General features: G+C 44.2%; 2 protein-coding genes across 16 annotated transcripts in view; one reads left to right on the forward strand and one right to left on the reverse strand.

The window, feature by feature from the left end:
* Positions 1-6,662, forward strand: part of madd (MAP-kinase activating death domain) — a 76,024-nt gene extending 69,362 nt beyond the window's left edge. For 9 of the 15 annotated variants that reach the window (XM_037691846.1, XM_037691869.1, XM_037691854.1 and 6 more), the window contains 3 exons: positions 1,752-1,821; positions 4,369-4,415; positions 6,250-6,662. In XM_037691846.1, coding sequence (XP_037547774.1) covers positions 1,752-1,821; positions 4,369-4,415; positions 6,250-6,363 — 231 coding nt within the window. In that variant the 3' untranslated portion in view covers positions 6,364-6,662. The remainder of the gene's footprint in view (positions 1-1,751; positions 1,822-4,368; positions 4,416-6,249) is intronic. The other 6 variants (XM_037691883.1, XM_037691907.1, XM_037691891.1 and 3 more) reach the window with 1 other exon arrangement.
* A 2,633-nt stretch (positions 6,663-9,295) lies between these two features.
* bbox1 (butyrobetaine (gamma), 2-oxoglutarate dioxygenase (gamma-butyrobetaine hydroxylase) 1) overlaps positions 9,296-18,465 on the reverse strand; it is a 40,164-nt gene continuing 30,994 nt past the window's right edge. The window contains exons 4-8 of the mRNA XM_037697684.1: positions 14,015-14,213; positions 13,195-13,300; positions 12,878-13,074; positions 11,455-11,621; positions 9,296-9,541 (exon numbers count right to left, since the gene is read on the reverse strand). Coding sequence (XP_037553612.1) covers positions 9,354-9,541; positions 11,455-11,621; positions 12,878-13,074; positions 13,195-13,300; positions 14,015-14,213 — 857 coding nt within the window. The 3' untranslated portion in view covers positions 9,296-9,353. The remainder of the gene's footprint in view (positions 9,542-11,454; positions 11,622-12,877; positions 13,075-13,194; positions 13,301-14,014; positions 14,214-18,465) is intronic.

An 18,465-nucleotide genomic window follows, 5' to 3' on the forward strand; every position in this document is an offset into this window, starting at 1 on the left:
TACACATCCCTTCATCATCTGGATAAATACACATCCCTTCATCATCTCCATTTACTCAAATAAGCCACTCTGAGGACACAACAAGATTTTTGAACTGGTCTTTACTTGCAAGGCTAGACGGTCACAAGAAGGTTTTCACAGATGTGCAAAAGTTACATATTTAGAGCCTCGTCAGTGAAAATCTGCACCGGACAGTGAGACGGGAAGTGTTTTATAATACACACGTGACAGAGACAGAGGTGAGGTCAAGACTACCTGAGCTTTCCAGCTTACAGACTCGAAGAAGGCCTTGGAGTTCATCAGGTGCACCTGCAGGCTCCTCTCTGAGTAGACGAGACTCGACCTCACACACATGGTTCAACATTTAAAATCAGTTAGTGATGAACATCCATGACCTTTACATAAACCCCCCGACAGTTCCCTCCAAAAACTGCAGCAGCTGCTCTGTTTCAGCGATGCTAAGAGAACAGGCGTTGTTTCATTGTGGTTATTTGTGTAGTTTCTTAATTTAAGCACATGACGTGTTTACTACGATCCATTTTGAACAAAACGTGGCTTTAAGAGACAAATCACCGCATTCTGTGTTTATGTACATCAGTGTTTCGTCTTTGTAAAACTTGGGGCTGTAATAAAGTTGCAGCGGTTTGTGTTTAGAGCTCAGTTCGTGAAACGGTCGCTCAGAAAAGTTTCGTGTGTTTTGTTTCTTTGCTTGTGTCACATTTTCCACTTCCCCTCAGCGAGAGCTTTGTTCAGCTGTTTGGAAGTGTTGGTGAAAGACTCGTTTCAGCATAGAGCGAGTGTGCAGGGGTCAGGCGGCGCTAAAAACAGAGAAATAAGGAAATGTGAGAGGTGACGTCCGTCGGCCCTCGTGCGTCTGTTCTGCTGTGTGAGCGCGTTGCGTTGGTGCCAGCCCTTGTTGCTGGAGGAGGAGGCATGGAGGGCTCTGGGGGACTGAAGTGTTTACAGTCCAGGGAAACGAAGGTGAATCACACTTCTAGTCCTCTTTTATTTCTCCCATTTGCTAGTTTTGGGGGTGGACTCTTCTCATGATTTATTATCGGCTGTTAACCTCTCAGCTAGACGTGTTTGTTTCTTTTTTAAATCTTCACGAGGCTCCGGCGAGCAGCGTCCACCGTCGAGTGTTTGTGCTCTTCTGTCCGATAATAATCCAAATCATTTCTCTCCCATGCTCTCTCCCCCTGCAAGGAGCGGAAGGTACACAACCTCTGCTGTGTTTGCTAACTAGCAGCTACATCCTATTGGGTTTCATTTAGTTTCCTCTCCTTTCTTTTTCTTTCTTCTTACTGTCGTAGCTGTATGGCAAGTCTAATTTTCTGTCTTTGTCTCTCTCTTTTTTTTGTACGGAACTTCCATGTATGCATCATATGGGCCATATTTGCATCTGTGATCATAAAAATTATACATTTTTTATGAAGAAACCACACGTTTCTGATGCGCTCATTGATTAAACGAGTCATTTTGGATTGAACAGACTAAATGCATTTCTTCTCATCGCCCATGCTTGATCATGGAAACTTCTCCTCGTCTCTTTTGTTTGTTTTTCTTTTGTTAGCGGCTAAAAGCTTGCTGTCCATGTGTAGCTGCTTTTTGTTTTTACCTTCCATCACACTGATTGAAACAAATTTAACATGGCTGATTTTAATTTTGACTATGAAGTGTTTACTCTTCATCCGGTGTCGTTTAGTTAATAATGTTCTGTCTTGTTTTTGTTTGTTTTTGTTTGTTTTTAGGTTTTCATAGAGCTGAGTCACATTAAAAAGTGCAATACAGTGAAGGGAGTCTTTGTCCTGGAGGAATTTGGTAATTACACCATCTATTGATTCTAGGCCTGTACTCGGCACGGCAGTAACTCAGCTTCACGGCTAATTCATTGATGAGAAGCTCATAAAGGTTCACTAAATTGGATGCTTTCTCTCCTCGAGGAGCCTTTGATGTGCGCAGGGTGCAGGGCAGGCGCCGAATCTTTCAGAGGAGGCAGATTTCAGTCCACCCGTGGTGTCAGAGCTGCACCTGATGTAGCTCATGAGAGAGGAGAGAACCGAGTGTGGATTACAGAACAGCAGCGAGGAAGGACATTCTGTCTGCCTTTACCCTCCTTTAGTTTGTAGAAGTCGAGGAGGAGAGAGAGAAGTGAAACACTTGATGTTAAACTGACGCCTAACCACAGCTCGTTTTAAACATGTTGGTATCATTCTGATGTCAGTGACTTTTCTGCTGAACTGCCACGTCTAAACATGAAGATTTTATTTATACGTTCTCTAGATCAACAAAAAATGTCAGTTTCTTCCTCAACGAGTCTTGTCAACGTATGCGTTATCATAATAGCATTATGCTTAATTAAAATGATCACCTATTTTACGCACAGTGTTTTTCTAACTACAGTAGTCGCTCTGCAGTAACAGCGTTACCAGACACCGATGAACCAGTTCTGTAGTGTTGTTTTTTATTTTTGTAAATATATACCAAATGAAGAAGAACGTGGCGTTAAACAGAAGATCATTTATTCATCTTTTAACGCTTGTAATGCGTGTTTTTTAGCACAGACAAGGAAAAAAAGTGTGAAAATTTGTAAGAATGATTCTGAAGTTCTGGGCTGAAGTAAGCAACCAAAATCAGCTGAAAAGTAGCTACATTAGTAGAAAGAAGCTTAAAATAGCAGAAGGAAGTAGAGAGAGAACAAATTTAGGCTGAAAAACTTTAATTGAGTGCAAAAAATGTAGAATTAGTTGAAATTCTAAAATTAGCATAAAACAACTAAATAGTAGCTGAAATAGCAGAAAATGTTGAAAATTACAGAAATAAGCAGCAAGAAGCAGAACAAGCTGAAATTAGCTGAAAGTAGCTGAAAATTTTTTTTAAATTTGCACAAGGAAGCTGAAAGAAGCTGAAGTGGAACAAAAAGTGAAAGGAGCAGTAAAATGTTGTAAACACATCTAAAGATTTGAAGAATGTAAAATGAGCTCAATTCATTTTCTTTGAGAAAAAAATGGCAGAAAAGGCTAAATATTTCAAAAAGCTAAAGTTGCACCAATACCAAAAGTCATAGCAGGATTGTCCTGAAAGAGCTGAAACGTTTTGATTTATGATTTGTTGAAGTAGCACAAAAACTGTGGAACGAGAAGCTGAAAAGCGTACAGAAGAAAACATGGATCACGGTGTGAACGCTTCATAAACACAATGAATCAACACGTCTGTGTCGTTACAGCTGACATGAACGAGCTGGCTCGTACAGTTACTGTAGTTTGAGTTATTTATCAGTTTTCAGCTGCTAAAACGTTATTTTTACGTTTTAAAGGAAACAAAAGTCTGTTTTAATTGTTCAGAGTAGATAGTTGAGTTCGTCCAGTCTGAATGTGAAAGGTTACAGTCCAGATGTGCTCAGTGTGTTTAGGAGCAGTCTCATGGTTAGAGCTGTTTTATTGTCTCAGTATAATCTCCAAGAGGTCAGAGGTTGAAGCTGAGCGCCGGGCTGGGTTACTGCCGTGCCTCTGTGCTGCTTTTGTAATGTTGCTCCTCATCTTTGCCACTATGAAAACCTTCATTCTCCAGCAGGTAAAGTGTCGTCACCTTTCTTCTTTGAACTCAACCCGTGCCCACGGCTTCATTTCATGGTTTATGTTCTCTCCTCTGCACTGACGAGCGTCCCTCTGTTCACCACTTTTCATTTCTGAGATCACCTCAGACATTGTCCCTCATGTGACCGTCATCTTCTGAGCTCCCGCCTCTGCATCTCTGTGTGGAGGTCTCGGGCGGGACGCTGTCTATGTGGGGGGGTTGAGCAGAGGGATGGAACGTTTCCCAGCCCTCAGCATCTGTCCAGATGTCAGCCTCTTCATCTCTGCTATGGGTTCACAGTTACTAATGAAAAGTCAGACAGGGTTGAGTTTCTTGTAGCTGCTGTTCTGTGATGTCTTCAAGTCACGGGGGGGTTAGGGAGGGAAGTCACCCCTTTTCTCTTGTTTGTTTTCCATTGGTCAAACCTTCTAACCTTTGCAGTGTGTTGTTAAATGACCCTTGTGGTTTTATTTGTCTGTGTAGTGGGCCATGAATGTGTCACCATCAGCCTTCTTCTATAACAGCCCAAACTAATATTAGTCCTTTAGATGGACTGTAAATCCCATTAAAACAAGATTTGACTGGTTAATTTAACCCTCAATGGATTCGACCCAAACTCAGTCAGAAACCCAAAGTGGTCTTGACCGTTCTGGTGGAACTCTTCTTGGCCCGCTTGTTGTTCTGCACCTTGTTGAAAGTTGAACCCTGTAACTCCCCGAAGCTCTGACACGTGAAGCCGTCATGGTTCCTGCTGCCTTTGAATTCTGTGTTTTGTCTCTTGCACCGACATAGTTCCTGAAACTAAAGAAGTGGTGATCCACAAGTACAAGACTCCCATGGTGAGTCCTCCTGCCCTCGCTCTGTAACCTGTACTCTTCTGTTTGTCATTTATGTTCGTATGACGAGTACTGAGTACTGCTTTACCTCGACGTGGAACTGATTGCATGGATGTGTTGAGGGCTCTTAAAGTATTTCACTAATAATCAGTGCTTGAAGTGGGGGGAAGAAGCGCTGGTACTCTCCTCCTACCTCTACCTGCCGCTACCCATCCCAGGTGCTCTGACCCCGCCCCCATTCCTAACAGACTGTTAAAACAACAAACTATTTCAGCACCGTCTTATCTAACTACTGTGAACGACACTCTGTGGAAATACTGTTTAGTGAGGGATGAGTACGATGAAGTGGACTGTGTTTGTATGTACTGGGTCTGTCGTAGTTCTTTCGTTTTCCAATTGATCAATTTGTGTTTGTCCTGTTCGACTCATCAGTAGTGATCCGTAATCTGGCATCTGTTTTGTTGAAGACAACTTGGATGTTTGTCACTGGAAACTTCTGATTATGCTGCTTCAACAGTTTTTGCTTGGAAATGCCTACATGTGGTGTTAATATTTAAGTATCTTATTCCACTTACAATACTGCAGTTTTTAATGAACACTCCTCAGGGTTCTCCTGAGGTGTTCTTGTCCCTCGCCGTGGACCGAAGACGGACGGACTGACCCACTCACCTTTCTCCAGGGGCATGGTTTACTCGGGCTCCTCTCACATCGACTCAGCATTGGCCAAATGTGTCTCCATTATCTGTTCCTGCTTGGTTTTGGGAACTGCCTCAGCTGTGGTTCCAAGCGAGCCGAGCAAATGATTTAGACGTCACCGCACGAGCCAAGGCGATCTTTACAAACTCCTCCTGAAACACCATTTCCATTTCGTTGCGTGTACGTGACCGAGTTGGAGAGCTGCAACCCGTGGTCGAATGGTGAGGTGCAGACCGTTGTATCAGTTTTGTTAGACGAGCACATATAGCATGAGCTCAGTGGAGGAACTGGCTGCCCACGGGTACACTCACACTTTCAAACAGTGCCATGACAAATTTAAAACATGAAGTCCGGCTACTGGACGATAAAGGATCACAACGGGTGAAGCACGTAGAGCCGGAGGAACTGGACGTGGTTTGCTGCTCACAGATAATCCTGCACAAAATTCCTGCAAGATCCCACCCAATGAGTGAGGGACACACTTTCCATGGAGACACACCTACACTTGAGCAGAACCGACAAGAAACGGAGAGATTAGAGTGGTACTTAACAACGGAGAAGCAGTTTATGTAAACTGGCCACCCCGATCATTTGAGGAAACTTTGCTTTTTAATTCTTGAATTGAGTTTAGGTTCCTCAAATGACTGAGGAAGCTGAAAATTAATCTATGGTGGCCAAGGCCACCATTGGCCACCCCCCCGGCTCCACCATTGTTTCCAGTTGTAGATGAAATCGTTCCCTCATCTCGTCAGGGTCCATCATTCTGCACTGCCTTGGACAGACAAAGAAACAAAGAACCACCTCTGTTCTTCTACTCAGTTTAACTTCCACAAACATGAAGGCTCACCTGCATTCCCAGTTCAATTCCAGTCCAAAAAACTAATCTCGAAATCTACAAACATTCACTATTCAAATCCGTCGTGACATCGGTGCACCGACGTTAAGAAGAGTTTGCTGAAGCGAGCGTCGAGACAGACGGAGTGCACGTGTTTTGTTGCCTGCATGTATGCACGATCTCAGTGAAGTCATTTAAAATGTGCCTTGGATTAGATTTGTGTCTTTCCTATTGTGTTAATCCAGAGCCGTTCTTCTCTTAGTGTCTTCTTGTAAAGTGTTTGATCTTTTTTCCTCTCCTCTGCAGGCACATCAGATCTGTTACTCCGTCCTCTGTCTGTTCTCGTACGTGGCGGCAGTAAAGGGGAAGGAGGGGGAAGGAAAACCCAAGATGCTGTCACCGAGACCCCTTCCTAGCTAGTCGACACCCTGCACCGTCTCCCCCCAGCCACCCTCCCGTCCTCGGTGTGCCTCTCTACTTGAAACGGCGTCTCAAACTCTTGACAATCCCAAACTCCACTCTAAGCACACACTTCCTGTCCTCTCCTCCTCCTCTGTAGATAGAAGCCCGAGATCCTTTTTAGATCCGGTTGTGTCGACATGTTTGCTCTGTGATGTCGTGTAAATACTCCCCAGCCCCGTTCACCGCTGTTGTTCTGATGTTCCGACTAGCTGCACATTGTTGACTCTTTAATCTGAAGAAGTGACCCCCCCCCCCCCCCCCCCGATCGAGTTTCTCTGCTCTGTGGGAACGTGTCCTGTTGCTCCCGCCAAGATCCAACAGTTTTTAAATCGATGGGAGGGATTAGCCCGAGCCAGAATGTGTGCAGGTCTCGTGCACAAGCAGCCTTGACATTCACTACAATGAACCCCCCCCCCCCCCCGTCGAAATGCAATTCTGTGTTACTCTGTGGTTCTCTGCTTACTGTAAAGTTGCAGTCCAAGTTTTCAAGCGCTGAAGCATCCAGAGCCCCATGTTCCCTCCTGACTGCAGCAGAGCATGTAAACTCCTCGTAACGTGTTCAAACCCCGAGTGTCCTCACGTGTTCTCTGGGCCCGCCAGGCTCAACCACTGTCTCTACTGTAAAACTGCTCGTCCGTGGTCCTCTGGTATTAACTGCATGTTACTGTAAGGCTGAAGGATAAATATTATATATATATTTCTATATATAGTATTTATTTAATATATATTGACTGTACATTTCACTGGGGAAAAACAAAATGTTGATTTGCTAGATGTGCAATACTTCAGAAGTAGTTAGCCATTGCCAGAGCCAGGATCCCTCGAGTGGTCCGGCTCCCACAGGGTGAAGAATGTAAGAGATTTGTTCTTTTTCTATAGTGTGGATTTACTGAATATTCAGTGTGACATGACTGTTCAAAGTGTCCTCCAAATGTGTGCGTCGGTCAGCCAGAGGGCAGAAAACAGCCGCTGTGTTGCTCTCGTTAATGAAAACCAAACTGAGTCGGACATCTTCTGCTCCAAACGACCTCTGAGCTGATAGTGCAGCTTTGATCATAAACTTTAACAACTCAAACAGCTAAGCCCTGCTGCGGTGGGTCCATCAGCTGGACTTTAGCTGATCTACACCCAGAAAACAATGATTTGAAGTCGGTGAAACGTTCATCAGCCCCTGAGTTATAAACTGTGTTGGAGCCGTTTATCAACCCGATTTATTTTCAGCTCACAGTACTTCCAGTTAAATATTTTACTTTTTAAGTTGTTCCCTGAAAGGAAAATAACTGAAATCAATTCAAAGACCGAACCGTGTCTGCCACATGGAAAACACGTCATGTTTGAGGCACGTCTGACCTAAACCGCAGCCGCACCGTTTGCTCTAAAGCAGAAAACTGAGTTGCAACTTTTGCTCTAGAAAGCCGATAATGACACGTTAGGAGTTTGAGAACAAACCGAGGAGCAGCTTTCTGTCCTGTGACTGACCCTCGGCTGAGGTGAGGAGATCATCTGGTCTTTGTGTCGTGTTTGTTCCATGTTGGTGGAGAACAGTTGAAACCTGCTGGCCTGTTATACTGTGAGTGTGTGTGAGTGTGTGTGGTCACGTGGTGTGAAGGTTCTTCTAATCAGCAATATATTGCTACAGCGATCTCACTGGAAGAGGGTTTATCTTGATCCTGACATGCTTGTATTTTTAGTAACTTGACTCCGCAAAGTAGAAATGTCAGAAAGCTTCTGAGAAGATGTCGTTGGGTTGGAGAGAGCTCTGTCTGAAGCATGGACCACGCACAGTTGCTGCTTCAGCTCAGTTTGTTGGAAACTGGAATATAAACACCTGCTCCGATTGTATTCACCGGCTGCTGACAGGAGGAGGAAAGTATGAGGTCAGGTGTCAATATTCCAGTATTTAGGGTGGAAAAAAGTATTTATAGAATATGTACAGCTTTGGCAATCTAACAATAAAGTTGTCCCAAATGAAGCTCGGCGTGGTCGTCTTCCTGAAACCAAAGGTCTGACAGCTGTACATTTAAAGTTTATTTGTTAAATTTCTGGTTTTACAGTCTCCATCAAAGTGAACCACAGAAATATTAAGGCTGTACAAAATGCCAAACAAACAGGACATGCTTTTAAAAGTAATTTAATTGGCAGAATATTTTTCATAAGGTAGTATTCAACCTAACATGCTGTTTGTGATGAGACAGACAGATTCCCGTCTCGTTCAATCTTCATGGATGAAACCAGAACCGTCCGTTTGGACCGGAGGCTCCAACACGTTCATGTAATCCTGCTGCTCATCCCAGTTTTTAAACCAAAAGAACATGGCATCAGACAGAGGTAGCTAACGCTGTGGCAGCCAAAGAAAAATACACATCAATCCAGCACCACGGTGGGATTATGCCTGAAATCTCCTGTTAACCTGTAATCTATTGGAGAACACACAAAACAAATGTGAAGAACCTTTGGTTGCTGCTGATCACTAGAAACTAAACTAACAGGTCACCATCAGCCTCGTGTGTTTTCACACGATTTCAGAACAATTGAACATTTCATAAATTGTTAAATAAGCACATGGATTAGATTAGACTTTTAGATTACCGTCTAATATTCTTAAGCCAAATATCAGAGTAGGAGTTTTATGATCATATAGTGGGACAGGTGACGACACAAAACATAATTTAGGCTTTGAAAAAACAAACAGTCCAAACGCACCTTAAAATCACAACTTGAGAAGTTTCTCTTTGCATTGCTGAGTTGCACAATTAACATGTTTAAAATGAACAAATCTTTATTCTCCTTAATAAAATTTTTATCATTCTGCATGTTATCAAAAATATAATTTTCACGTTATTTACATTACTGTATTAGTTGCTGACTGAACCCCTCTGGTCCAGTGGGTCGGTGTTTGTCTTCTCGTCTTCAGGCTTTAAGACTAATCAGTCGGAGTGGAAGGACGTCTAGTCAAACGTGGTCTTGTGTCCGCAGCTCACTTCCTCCTGGACGTTTCTGTGGAGAATCCGGAGACGAGACATGATCTCGTCCCAGTCCAGGTAGGCGCCTTCCAGGTGTCTCAGCCTGTCTGGCCTGCTGATGAAGTTCTTCCTCCCGTGCAGCAGACGCCAGTTATCAAAGGTCACGATGTCACCTGCAGTACAAAGGGCAGAATCTGTTGGTGTGAAGGTTCGTGTCCCGACGGTCTCAGTCTGCTGCTCCCAGAGCTTTCACAACTTTTACATTCACTAATCACTTTATATCACTCTGACGTCATCACTAATCACTTTATATCACTCTGACGTCATCACTAATCACTTTATATCACTCTGACGTCACGTGCACTGCAGTGTGGCACCACTGACGGGAGCTCCGCTTTGACACTTCTGTCACACTTCACACACATATGTTCCCTCTCGGGCTCTGAGATCATCCGATCAGCTGCTTTTGGTTGTTTCAAAAACACGACTGAAGCTCCGAGGAGATCGGGCGTTTTCAGTCATGGGTCCCAAACTGTGGAACAACCTACCCCCCAACATTAGGCATGCCACCTCCCTTCCTGTGTTCAAATCCCTGCTAAAAACACATCTGTTCTCTCTGGCGTTTCATACTGTGTGAGTTGATTTAGTATATCTTGTTCCATGTCTTCATTTTAATGCTGTTGTTTTAATTTTTTAAGGTATATTCTTACTGCTTTTTATTTCTCAGTGTTACCATTAGTGTTAAGCACTTTGATAACAGTCTGTTTTAAATTGTGCTCTATAAATAAATATGACTTGACTTCTTTTATTCCCGTTTTTGTTCTTTCTTTTCTTTGCACCTACACTACGGGTATGACCGATGCACTTTTGGAGTTTTGTGCGTCGCTGCCTTGACATTCAGTTCCTGGCCCTCTTGCAGCCTCAGGCCCGTCATGGCGGCCGTCTCCATGATCCTCCGTCTGCCTGCACCGACCGAACTCTATGGAACAGTTCAGTTTCGTGGGGAAACTGGACGTTCAGTCTCTGCCGGCCCTGGTTCTGGAGGAGTCTTCGTCCGTTGCAGCTGTCGTTATTATCATGCTGCTAACAGGACCGCGCTGCTAGCAGGACTTTGCTGTTGTAGATTTAAATCTTTTTCACTTTAGGCGCCTTGTTTCTGTGTTTTTGTTGCATGCTTTGGTATTTCTTGTTCCCGTTACGGCGAGTCGAGACGATTCTTCTTCTGAGCATTTCATTGCATTGTTGACCTTGTGTTGATCTGCATAAGACTATAACCCTAAACCTAACTTTTATTTAGCTCTTAATGCTGACCCCACTCGGTGGCCTCCACCACATACAGGCCACGTTTGGCCCACAAGCCATCAGTTTGTTGTCACTGCTGTGGCTTCTCTGTAGAAACACGGAGCTCAGTCAGTGGAGACTTCAGCACATCGTCTTAGGAAAAATGAGCTACACAACTTTTATTTAGTAAATGTTTGTGAACACTGCATTTCAACATGGATCTGAGCTGCGTGCACGAGAACCACAAATCCAGCAGGAACCTGTTCACGTACAAAGATGGGGCGATAAGAAGAAGGCCAGAGCTGCTAGCCCCCCACCCTTTACTATTGCATCATTCAGGATGTACGTCGGTCCTGATTGGACCTTTGCAGTTCCAACTTTCCAGCAACGTCCTCAGGATGGAAGAGTGAAACAAAGCAGCTGTAGAAAGCGAAGCGTCCTCTGAACCTGTCCTCCAGTCTCGTGTCTTTGTCTCAGCCACTGGAAGCTGCAGCGTTTCCTGAGCAGAGATTTATGTTGGAGGTTTCAGCGGTCTTGGGTAATTTGATTTGGTCGACAGACACAGAGATGGCCGTGACGTCTAATGTCATGATGACCTTAAAGAAGATGAAGGTGCACGCCACAGTAACAGAACATGTGGTGTTTACCATTAGACTGTCTCCTGCAGAGCCAGTCGGTCTCCATGAACAGCCTGCTCCAGTTCTCATCTTTTTCTCTTGTTCCCCCTCAGAGAACCACATCAGACGGCTAAAACCAAACATTTGGCATGAATTGAGGCTTTGCTCAGTCTGAAGGACACACTGACCTGGCTGCATGGTGTAGGTGACCACGTTCTCCGGTCTGTTCATGATGTCCACATAGGCCCTCAGGGCTCTGTAGAAAGGCTGGACCTGGTGCAGGGGGAGGTCCAGCACCGAGTCTCTGGTGGCGTTGTTGTAGTTTATCTTCATAACTCGGCCCTCAGCATCAACGCTGCGCAGACACACAAAGAACGAGATGTTTCAGTTTGACCAAAGGTTCAATCCTTATCCAGTGAGTTTAAATTTATCAAAGTGACTTCAAGATCATTTAAAGAATTAGACACTTATGTCACATGTCAAACAGCCCAGATTTATAAGAAATAAAACAGTTTTAGTACTTAAAGCAAACACACTTCCTTTGCAGAGGATGTTTCAATTTTTTTTATTTGATCATTAAAAAGTCTAAACGCTTGTATTCCTTTAGTTTCAGAGGAAGTTCAACAAGTTTTACACATTCTGCATTAGAAGATTTAAATACCTACTTTTAGAGTCTATTGCAAGGATTTAATTTTTTTAATCGGTGACATGATTACATGTGGTCACAAAGGTGCAGGACTTCAAGTGTTTGAGGTCCACTGTCCAGGACCATGGGGAGTGTGGTAAAGAGAGTCCAGGCAGGATGGAGAAGTTTCACGAGTGATTTGTGACAAAAAGTTTAGAAGACAGTGGTGAGACCAGCTCTGTTGTATGATCTGGAGACAGAGACATGGACAAAAAGACAGGAGACAGAACTGGAAGTGGCAGAAATGAAGATGTTGAGGTTCTCCTTAGGAGTGACCAGGATGGATAAGATTAGGAATGAGATCATCAGAGGTGCAGCACAGGTTGAACAACTGGGAGATAAAGTTGGAGAGACCAGACTGAGACGGTTTGGACATGTCCAGAGGAGGGACAGTGGGTATACTGGTAGAAGGATGTTAGAAATGCAGCTGCCAGTAAAAAGACAAAGAGGAGATACATGGATGCAGTTAGAGACATGGAGGTAGTTGGAGTGAGGACAGAGATGGAGGAGGATGACTCACTGTGGAGACCCTGAAGAGGGACAAGCCAAAAGAAGAAGTAACATAATTAAATGTGAAAGCCCATTTCGAACAATGTACTGTTGATTAAACACAAGAGATCGTAAGACTTCATTAATTATTGTATCTGACCATTTGTGTTAAATTGTGAACTCTTCAAGTTGGTTTGTTTTTAGTCAAATTTCCATCAGATCCCAAATGTGAAATCTGGTCCCAACAAGAAACTAGACTGAAGTGTTCCTGTTCAACTTTAGGTCAAGTTGACGAGAACAACTCTGACCAGCAGATGGCAGCGTCTCCATTTCAAATGGAAGCCATCCTCACGCAACAGGAGATGCTTCTGTTCTCTTTGGGGTTTTTTCTTGCTTTGTTCGTGCGTGAGGATAAATATTGACTCGACAGCGCTTACTCGATGATGCGGTTCTTGGACTGCAGCATGAAGTCGCAGTAGTCCGTTCCGGTGTCGATGAAGTCCACGTGCAGAGAGGTGAGCGTCCTGAAAGCCTCTGGGTCTTCTCTCCGCAGCTGCTCGGCCATGTGGAAGCCGTCCACCACCTCGCTCTCGCCTCCTTTCACAGCCTGGTTGATGCAGTGCAGAAACTGCACCTGTAGATGCAAAACGCTGATTTAACACCCTGACGTCACAAAGATCAAACACCAAGCGCAGCTCGTGCGTGAGCCCATTTCAGTTTAATGCTCTAAAGGGCAAATACAGATCAGACTCACTCCAGGTGGAAAGTTTAGCGCGGGGTAGTCTGTATGCAGGCTGAGCTTCCCTGAAGTGTAGGCTACATTGTTTGCCATGGGTTTGTCCTGGACCTGCCATGTATGCCTGAGGACAAAGATAACGTTCATTAATAAACCACACTTTAATTATTCAACTTTGGCTTTAGAAGATCAGCAACGACAATTAGGCTGCGAGGAGAAAAGGATGAGACGAGATGAAGTTGGGGAAGGATCCCCGAGGGGAAACTGGGCAGCTTCACAGGAACGCTCCGACTGCAGACTCTTAAGCAGATTCTTCGTTGAGATGCAGCGTGAGAGGAGCACTAATGAGCTAAAGTCATCTCCAGCATTCTGTTTGCGAGCCTCGTTTGGGATGAAGTCGGAGCTGTTGAACAGTTCCTCTGTCGGCACATTCTCAGTTTCAGTTTGCAGACTCTACTTCCTGCAGGATGAGCTCGTCTGCTGGCTGTGGAGAACGTTTTATGGTCCAAACCTCTGTTTTGGCTGACTGCACCAGGTAATTCCTCAGGCTTAAAAAAAAAAGATGGAAGGCTTGTCGGTTGTTTTCCTCATCTCTGTCCTCAGATAATCAGCAGTGCAATAAGTCAAAGAGATGAACATCGACGTGATGAGAAAGGCCAACAAATGATTTCACCTCTGCCATCCAGATGATGGAAAACAGCTGCAGATATAAGGTCAGAACCGTTTCCTCCTTTAAATAAAACCTCCATCAACTTTCCCTTTTTTAAACACGTAACATTAACAGGCTTTTGCTGTTCTTAAAAAAAAACAATAACTGGAGAAGCATCACAGGTTTTACCCATAAAATGTCAGCCGGAGATAGCCGATCCTCTCTGCGAGCCGGGCCACTTGGCCCTGCTCTGCAGGAGCCCCCTTCAGGTACACGATGCCAACGCGGCGCAGGGCCAGCAGCCAGGCGAGCGCAGCCTTATCGTCAGCGAGCACTTCCTGGTAATCGGCTGTGGGGATACGCAGCTTGGCGTCCCAGTAATAACGCTCTGAAATGAGAAGCGACAGACACATGAAGCTGGGCAGAACCTGGACTTTTGTCAGTCGCACTTTTTAATCTAAAAAAACAACCTGCATGTTTTGTGAAGCTCCTCCACGACACGGATCGTTACAACTGGAAACACAGACGGACACTTCAGATCCACGTGAGCTGAACTGTGCTCATCAAATGGACCTGAGCCAACCAGATGTGCAGCATGTGCAGAGCAACACATCTGGCATTTAGGCTTCTTTGTTTACCGAGCCGTGATGCAGGTAAAGAGCATCAGAACAAAAAGTATGCCAAATATTCTCTCTGCACTTCCCTCACTGCTTTTTTTATTTTCAAGTCTTAAATCCCTTTAAGTATTTTAGCATGACAGATTTAATGTTTGTTTTACTCCATAAAGGAAGCAATTAATCTACAAGTTAGTAATTGCTTCATTTATTTGCTGGAATTCGATACATGTATAAATGCTGCAGCACTCCTGGAGATGAATGGCTCAGTGTTCGGAAAAAATAAAAAAAGAGGCACGTCTCCATTAGACAGACAGAAATGGAAAAAAAAAAAATCTTCCCACTGCTCTCCACCCAGCTGGCTCCACTCCTTCTTTCCATGCAGCATGTCTCCAGTGGCTTCCTCAGAAACAGCTGCTAAGTACATCTGTGGGGGGGGGGGGGTCGACGAGGAGACGGTGTACCTGGTTTATTTTTATGCTGCCTCCTTGTGACTAACGCACCGACTTAGAAATGACCTTCACAAAGGCTGCATCACATTCAGACTGCAGGAGCACAACGTGGGGCGGACGAGCCCCCCAACAATGAATTCCACACACCAGATGAGTTTAAAATCCACCAAGAAAATCTGAGGGGTGTGCAGCCTCAAAGATGAAAAACAAAGAGCGCGGCCGGTGAGGTGGAACTTTTTAAAGGCAGCACGGCACAAAGAGCCGACGGATGCTCCGCCGGTCAGACACGGTGATGATCGTGACTAAGACCCCCCCTCCAGGCTGTTGTCACAAATGATCCGTTTCTGGCTGCACAACTCAAGAGGGTCAAGCACCCACTGCTTGTTAAAACACGTCAGAAGGGTGGAGGCAAACACAGAGAGCGTGAGAAACAAGGGCCAAAGGTCAAGCCTTGAATGCTACAATTACTGGTGAAAGCTGTCTCGCCCGTGCTCCGCAGAGCTTCAAGCTCTTCAGTCCAGGGTGTCGATGGTGGCCGAGGCTGCGGGCAGCATATACATCAGCCGTGCAGCTCTGGCTGCGGCTCAGCAGGATTCTCGTTGTGGAATCTCGTCACGCTCGCTGCTATCAGGACGGTTCACTCTGTGCCTTCTGAGTGGAACAGAAGGTGAGATCTTTGCACCAGTATCTGCTGTGGAATCGTGTCGTCAGAGCAGCTCGGAGCTTTTAATCACGAGGGCTAATCACCATCATAAATCTGAGATAAGAAGGCTCAATGAGAAACTAGAGAAATGGCATTTCCTGCAAAAATGCAGTGGGAATGCTTTTAAGAACTTGCTGAAAAACAGCTGAAATGAGCTAAAAACGGCTGAAATGAGCTAAAAACAGCTGAAATCAGCTAAAAACGGCTGAAATGTAGCTGAAATGGAAGAACAAGCCTAAGTTAGCAACAAAAAAAAGCAGAACACATATTTGCTGAATTGGGTTTAAATAAACAGAAATGAGCACAAAAATTAGGAAATTAGCTGAAAAAAATGAAATTAGCCAAAAAGAAAAAAAAAGCTGAAAAGTAGTTGAAAGGCAGAAAGAAGCTTAAAATACCAGAGGCAAGTTGAGCACATTTTTTGATGAATTGGGCTGAAAAAAGTTGAAAAAGTGCAAAAAGTGTGGAAGTAGTTGAAAAGACAAATTAGCATAAGCTAAACAGTAGCTAAAATAACAAACTAGCAGAAATAAGCTGAAAGGAGCATAAATAAGTTAAGTGACTTAGTGCTAGCTAAATAAACTGAACTAAATTAGGCTGAAAGTAGCTTGAAAAGCTTGGAATTATCTGAAAACAGCTAAAATTAGCTAAAAAGGTAGCAGAAAAAGTAGAAGCTAGATTCACAGAAGAAAGCAGAACATGTTTGCCCCATTAGACTGAAAGAAGCAAAAATGAGCACTAAAAGGTAAATTATCTGAAAATTGTTGAAATTAGCAAAAAACTGCTGAAAAGTAGCTAAAAAAGTAGACAGAAGCTGAAATTACGAGAAGGAAGTGGAGAGCACGTTTTTCTGAATTAGACTGAAAAAGTTTAAATTAGTGCAAAAACTAAAATTAGCATTAAAAACAGCTGTAGGTGAAATAGTAGCAAAAGTTGAAACTTGCAAAAATAAGCTGGAAGGAGCAGAACAAGCTGAAATTAGTAGAAAGAAGTTAGAAGCACAAAAATGTTTTAGTTACAAAGAATCTGAAAGGACCACAAAACAGGTGAAAAAACCCAGATGAAAAAACAGCTAAAAGTAGCTGAAAATGTTTAAATTTGCGCAAGGAAGCTGAAAGAAGCTGAAGCAGAACAAAATGTGAAAGGAGCAGTGAAAGGTTGTAAACACTAAAGATCTGAAGGAGGTAAAATGAGCTCAATTCATTTTCTATGAGAAAAAAGTGTTAGAAAAGGCTAAATGTTTCAAAAAGCTAAAGTTGCACCAACACCACAAGTCTTAGCAGGGTTGTTCTGAAAGAGCTGAACATTTTCATGTACGATTTGTTGAAAGAACTTGAAAACTACGCGACAAGAATTGTGCCGAAAAACGTACAGAAGAAAAATGGATCCGTGTGAACGCTTCATAAACATTCACACGATAAAAACCTCCTCACCCAAACTGTCTGGTCAAGTTTTCACTCTTAATAAAACATTTGGTTGAGATTTGCAAGTCTGCATTGTATTTATTTACACATCACACCAACTTTTTCTGAACTGGGGTTGTATTACTCTTCTTGGTTATGAAATGAAATGATGAGAAAACGTGAGTTATTTGCAGTAATCCTCATCATTAACTATCATTCGTGCAAGAAGAGTGTCAGTTCATCGCTCGTCCTCCAGAGCCGGTCTGCGCTCGTGTGTCGGCCCCTTCAAATATTTATTCAAGCTTCATTTCTCCACCAAGTTTCACAAACAGTTAAGCTTTAATTGAATGGGACATGTACTGTTTTTATCACTTGTGCATCACCACAGAATTCCTCACACAGCCCATAAAAAAAGAGAAGCGCATTCTTTATCATTAGATGGAGCAGCTTCGGTCGAGACTTGTCTTTGCATCTGGACGTACAGTATGGCTGTTCTGAACTCGCTGTCCTTCTGGTGCGAACAAGGAAAGCCCGAGGCAGTCAGAGCAGCAGCGCACACCCTTCATGGTGAGAACAGAGCAGGCGTCACATTGAAGTCACACACAGTATGACAATAAGGAGCATGGGAGCTGTGCAGAGCAGCTTGGAAGGAAGGCTGCTGCAGTCAGGAGGCTCCAGCGTCTAGAGCACACAGAGAGAGAGAGCCGGCCCCGTGGGATTTGTAGAAGAACATCAGCTCAGGTGATAAAAAGAATGGAGGCGCTGCTGAAACACATTAGTATTTCTGTTTACAGTCAACTTAAATGTCCATGTGCAGCTCTGTCCTGGGACACCACCCTGACTACAGTTGGTGTAAGTGGAAAGACTCGGCTGGAAAAAAAGCAAAGAACAGCTGAACGAGCTCAAACATCCCGACGCCCTTCAAATGATATACATCCAGAAGGAAACATGAAGGAAGAGCAGCAGCAGCAGAGGGAATAATGGGAGCTTCATAGAGTTGGACAGTCCTTCCTACAGATCTGTGCTGCACTGTGACGCTGCCAATGCTTGGCTCTGGCCTTGCAGTTGAACTGGGGGGGCGGGGTGGACCAGTTGATGCCAACACAGACTTGGGCAGCCCTGGAACTGAAGCAGAGTCTAGTGATTAGTTTTATTTTCAGATAAAAGCTCCGGAGAATGGAAACAGTGTTTTGTGTGTGCTCAGACTGCTGGAGCTGTAAATCCTCCATGCAGTCGGTCTGTCCCTGATCTGAATCTCTAAAGTGGACCGACGTGACGAGCAGCAGAACTGGATCTCCTGTGAGGGACCGTGTCAGCAGAGTGGCAGAACAGCTGAGTGCCCTGGCTAGAGGCCTGAAGACGAGACTGACAGAAGACTTAGGTTTCGTCCTCTGCCTCTGCTAGACATGCGACTAATAGAAGTCTTATAACCCTTCAGATGTGCAACATGCACTTTGTCCAAGTCCAG

The sequence above is a fragment of the Nematolebias whitei genome, chromosome 2 (genome assembly GCF_014905685.2).
Source record: "Nematolebias whitei isolate Nwh7 chromosome 2, NemWhi1, whole genome shotgun sequence".
NCBI classification, from domain to species: domain Eukaryota; kingdom Metazoa; phylum Chordata; class Actinopteri; order Cyprinodontiformes; family Rivulidae; genus Nematolebias; species Nematolebias whitei.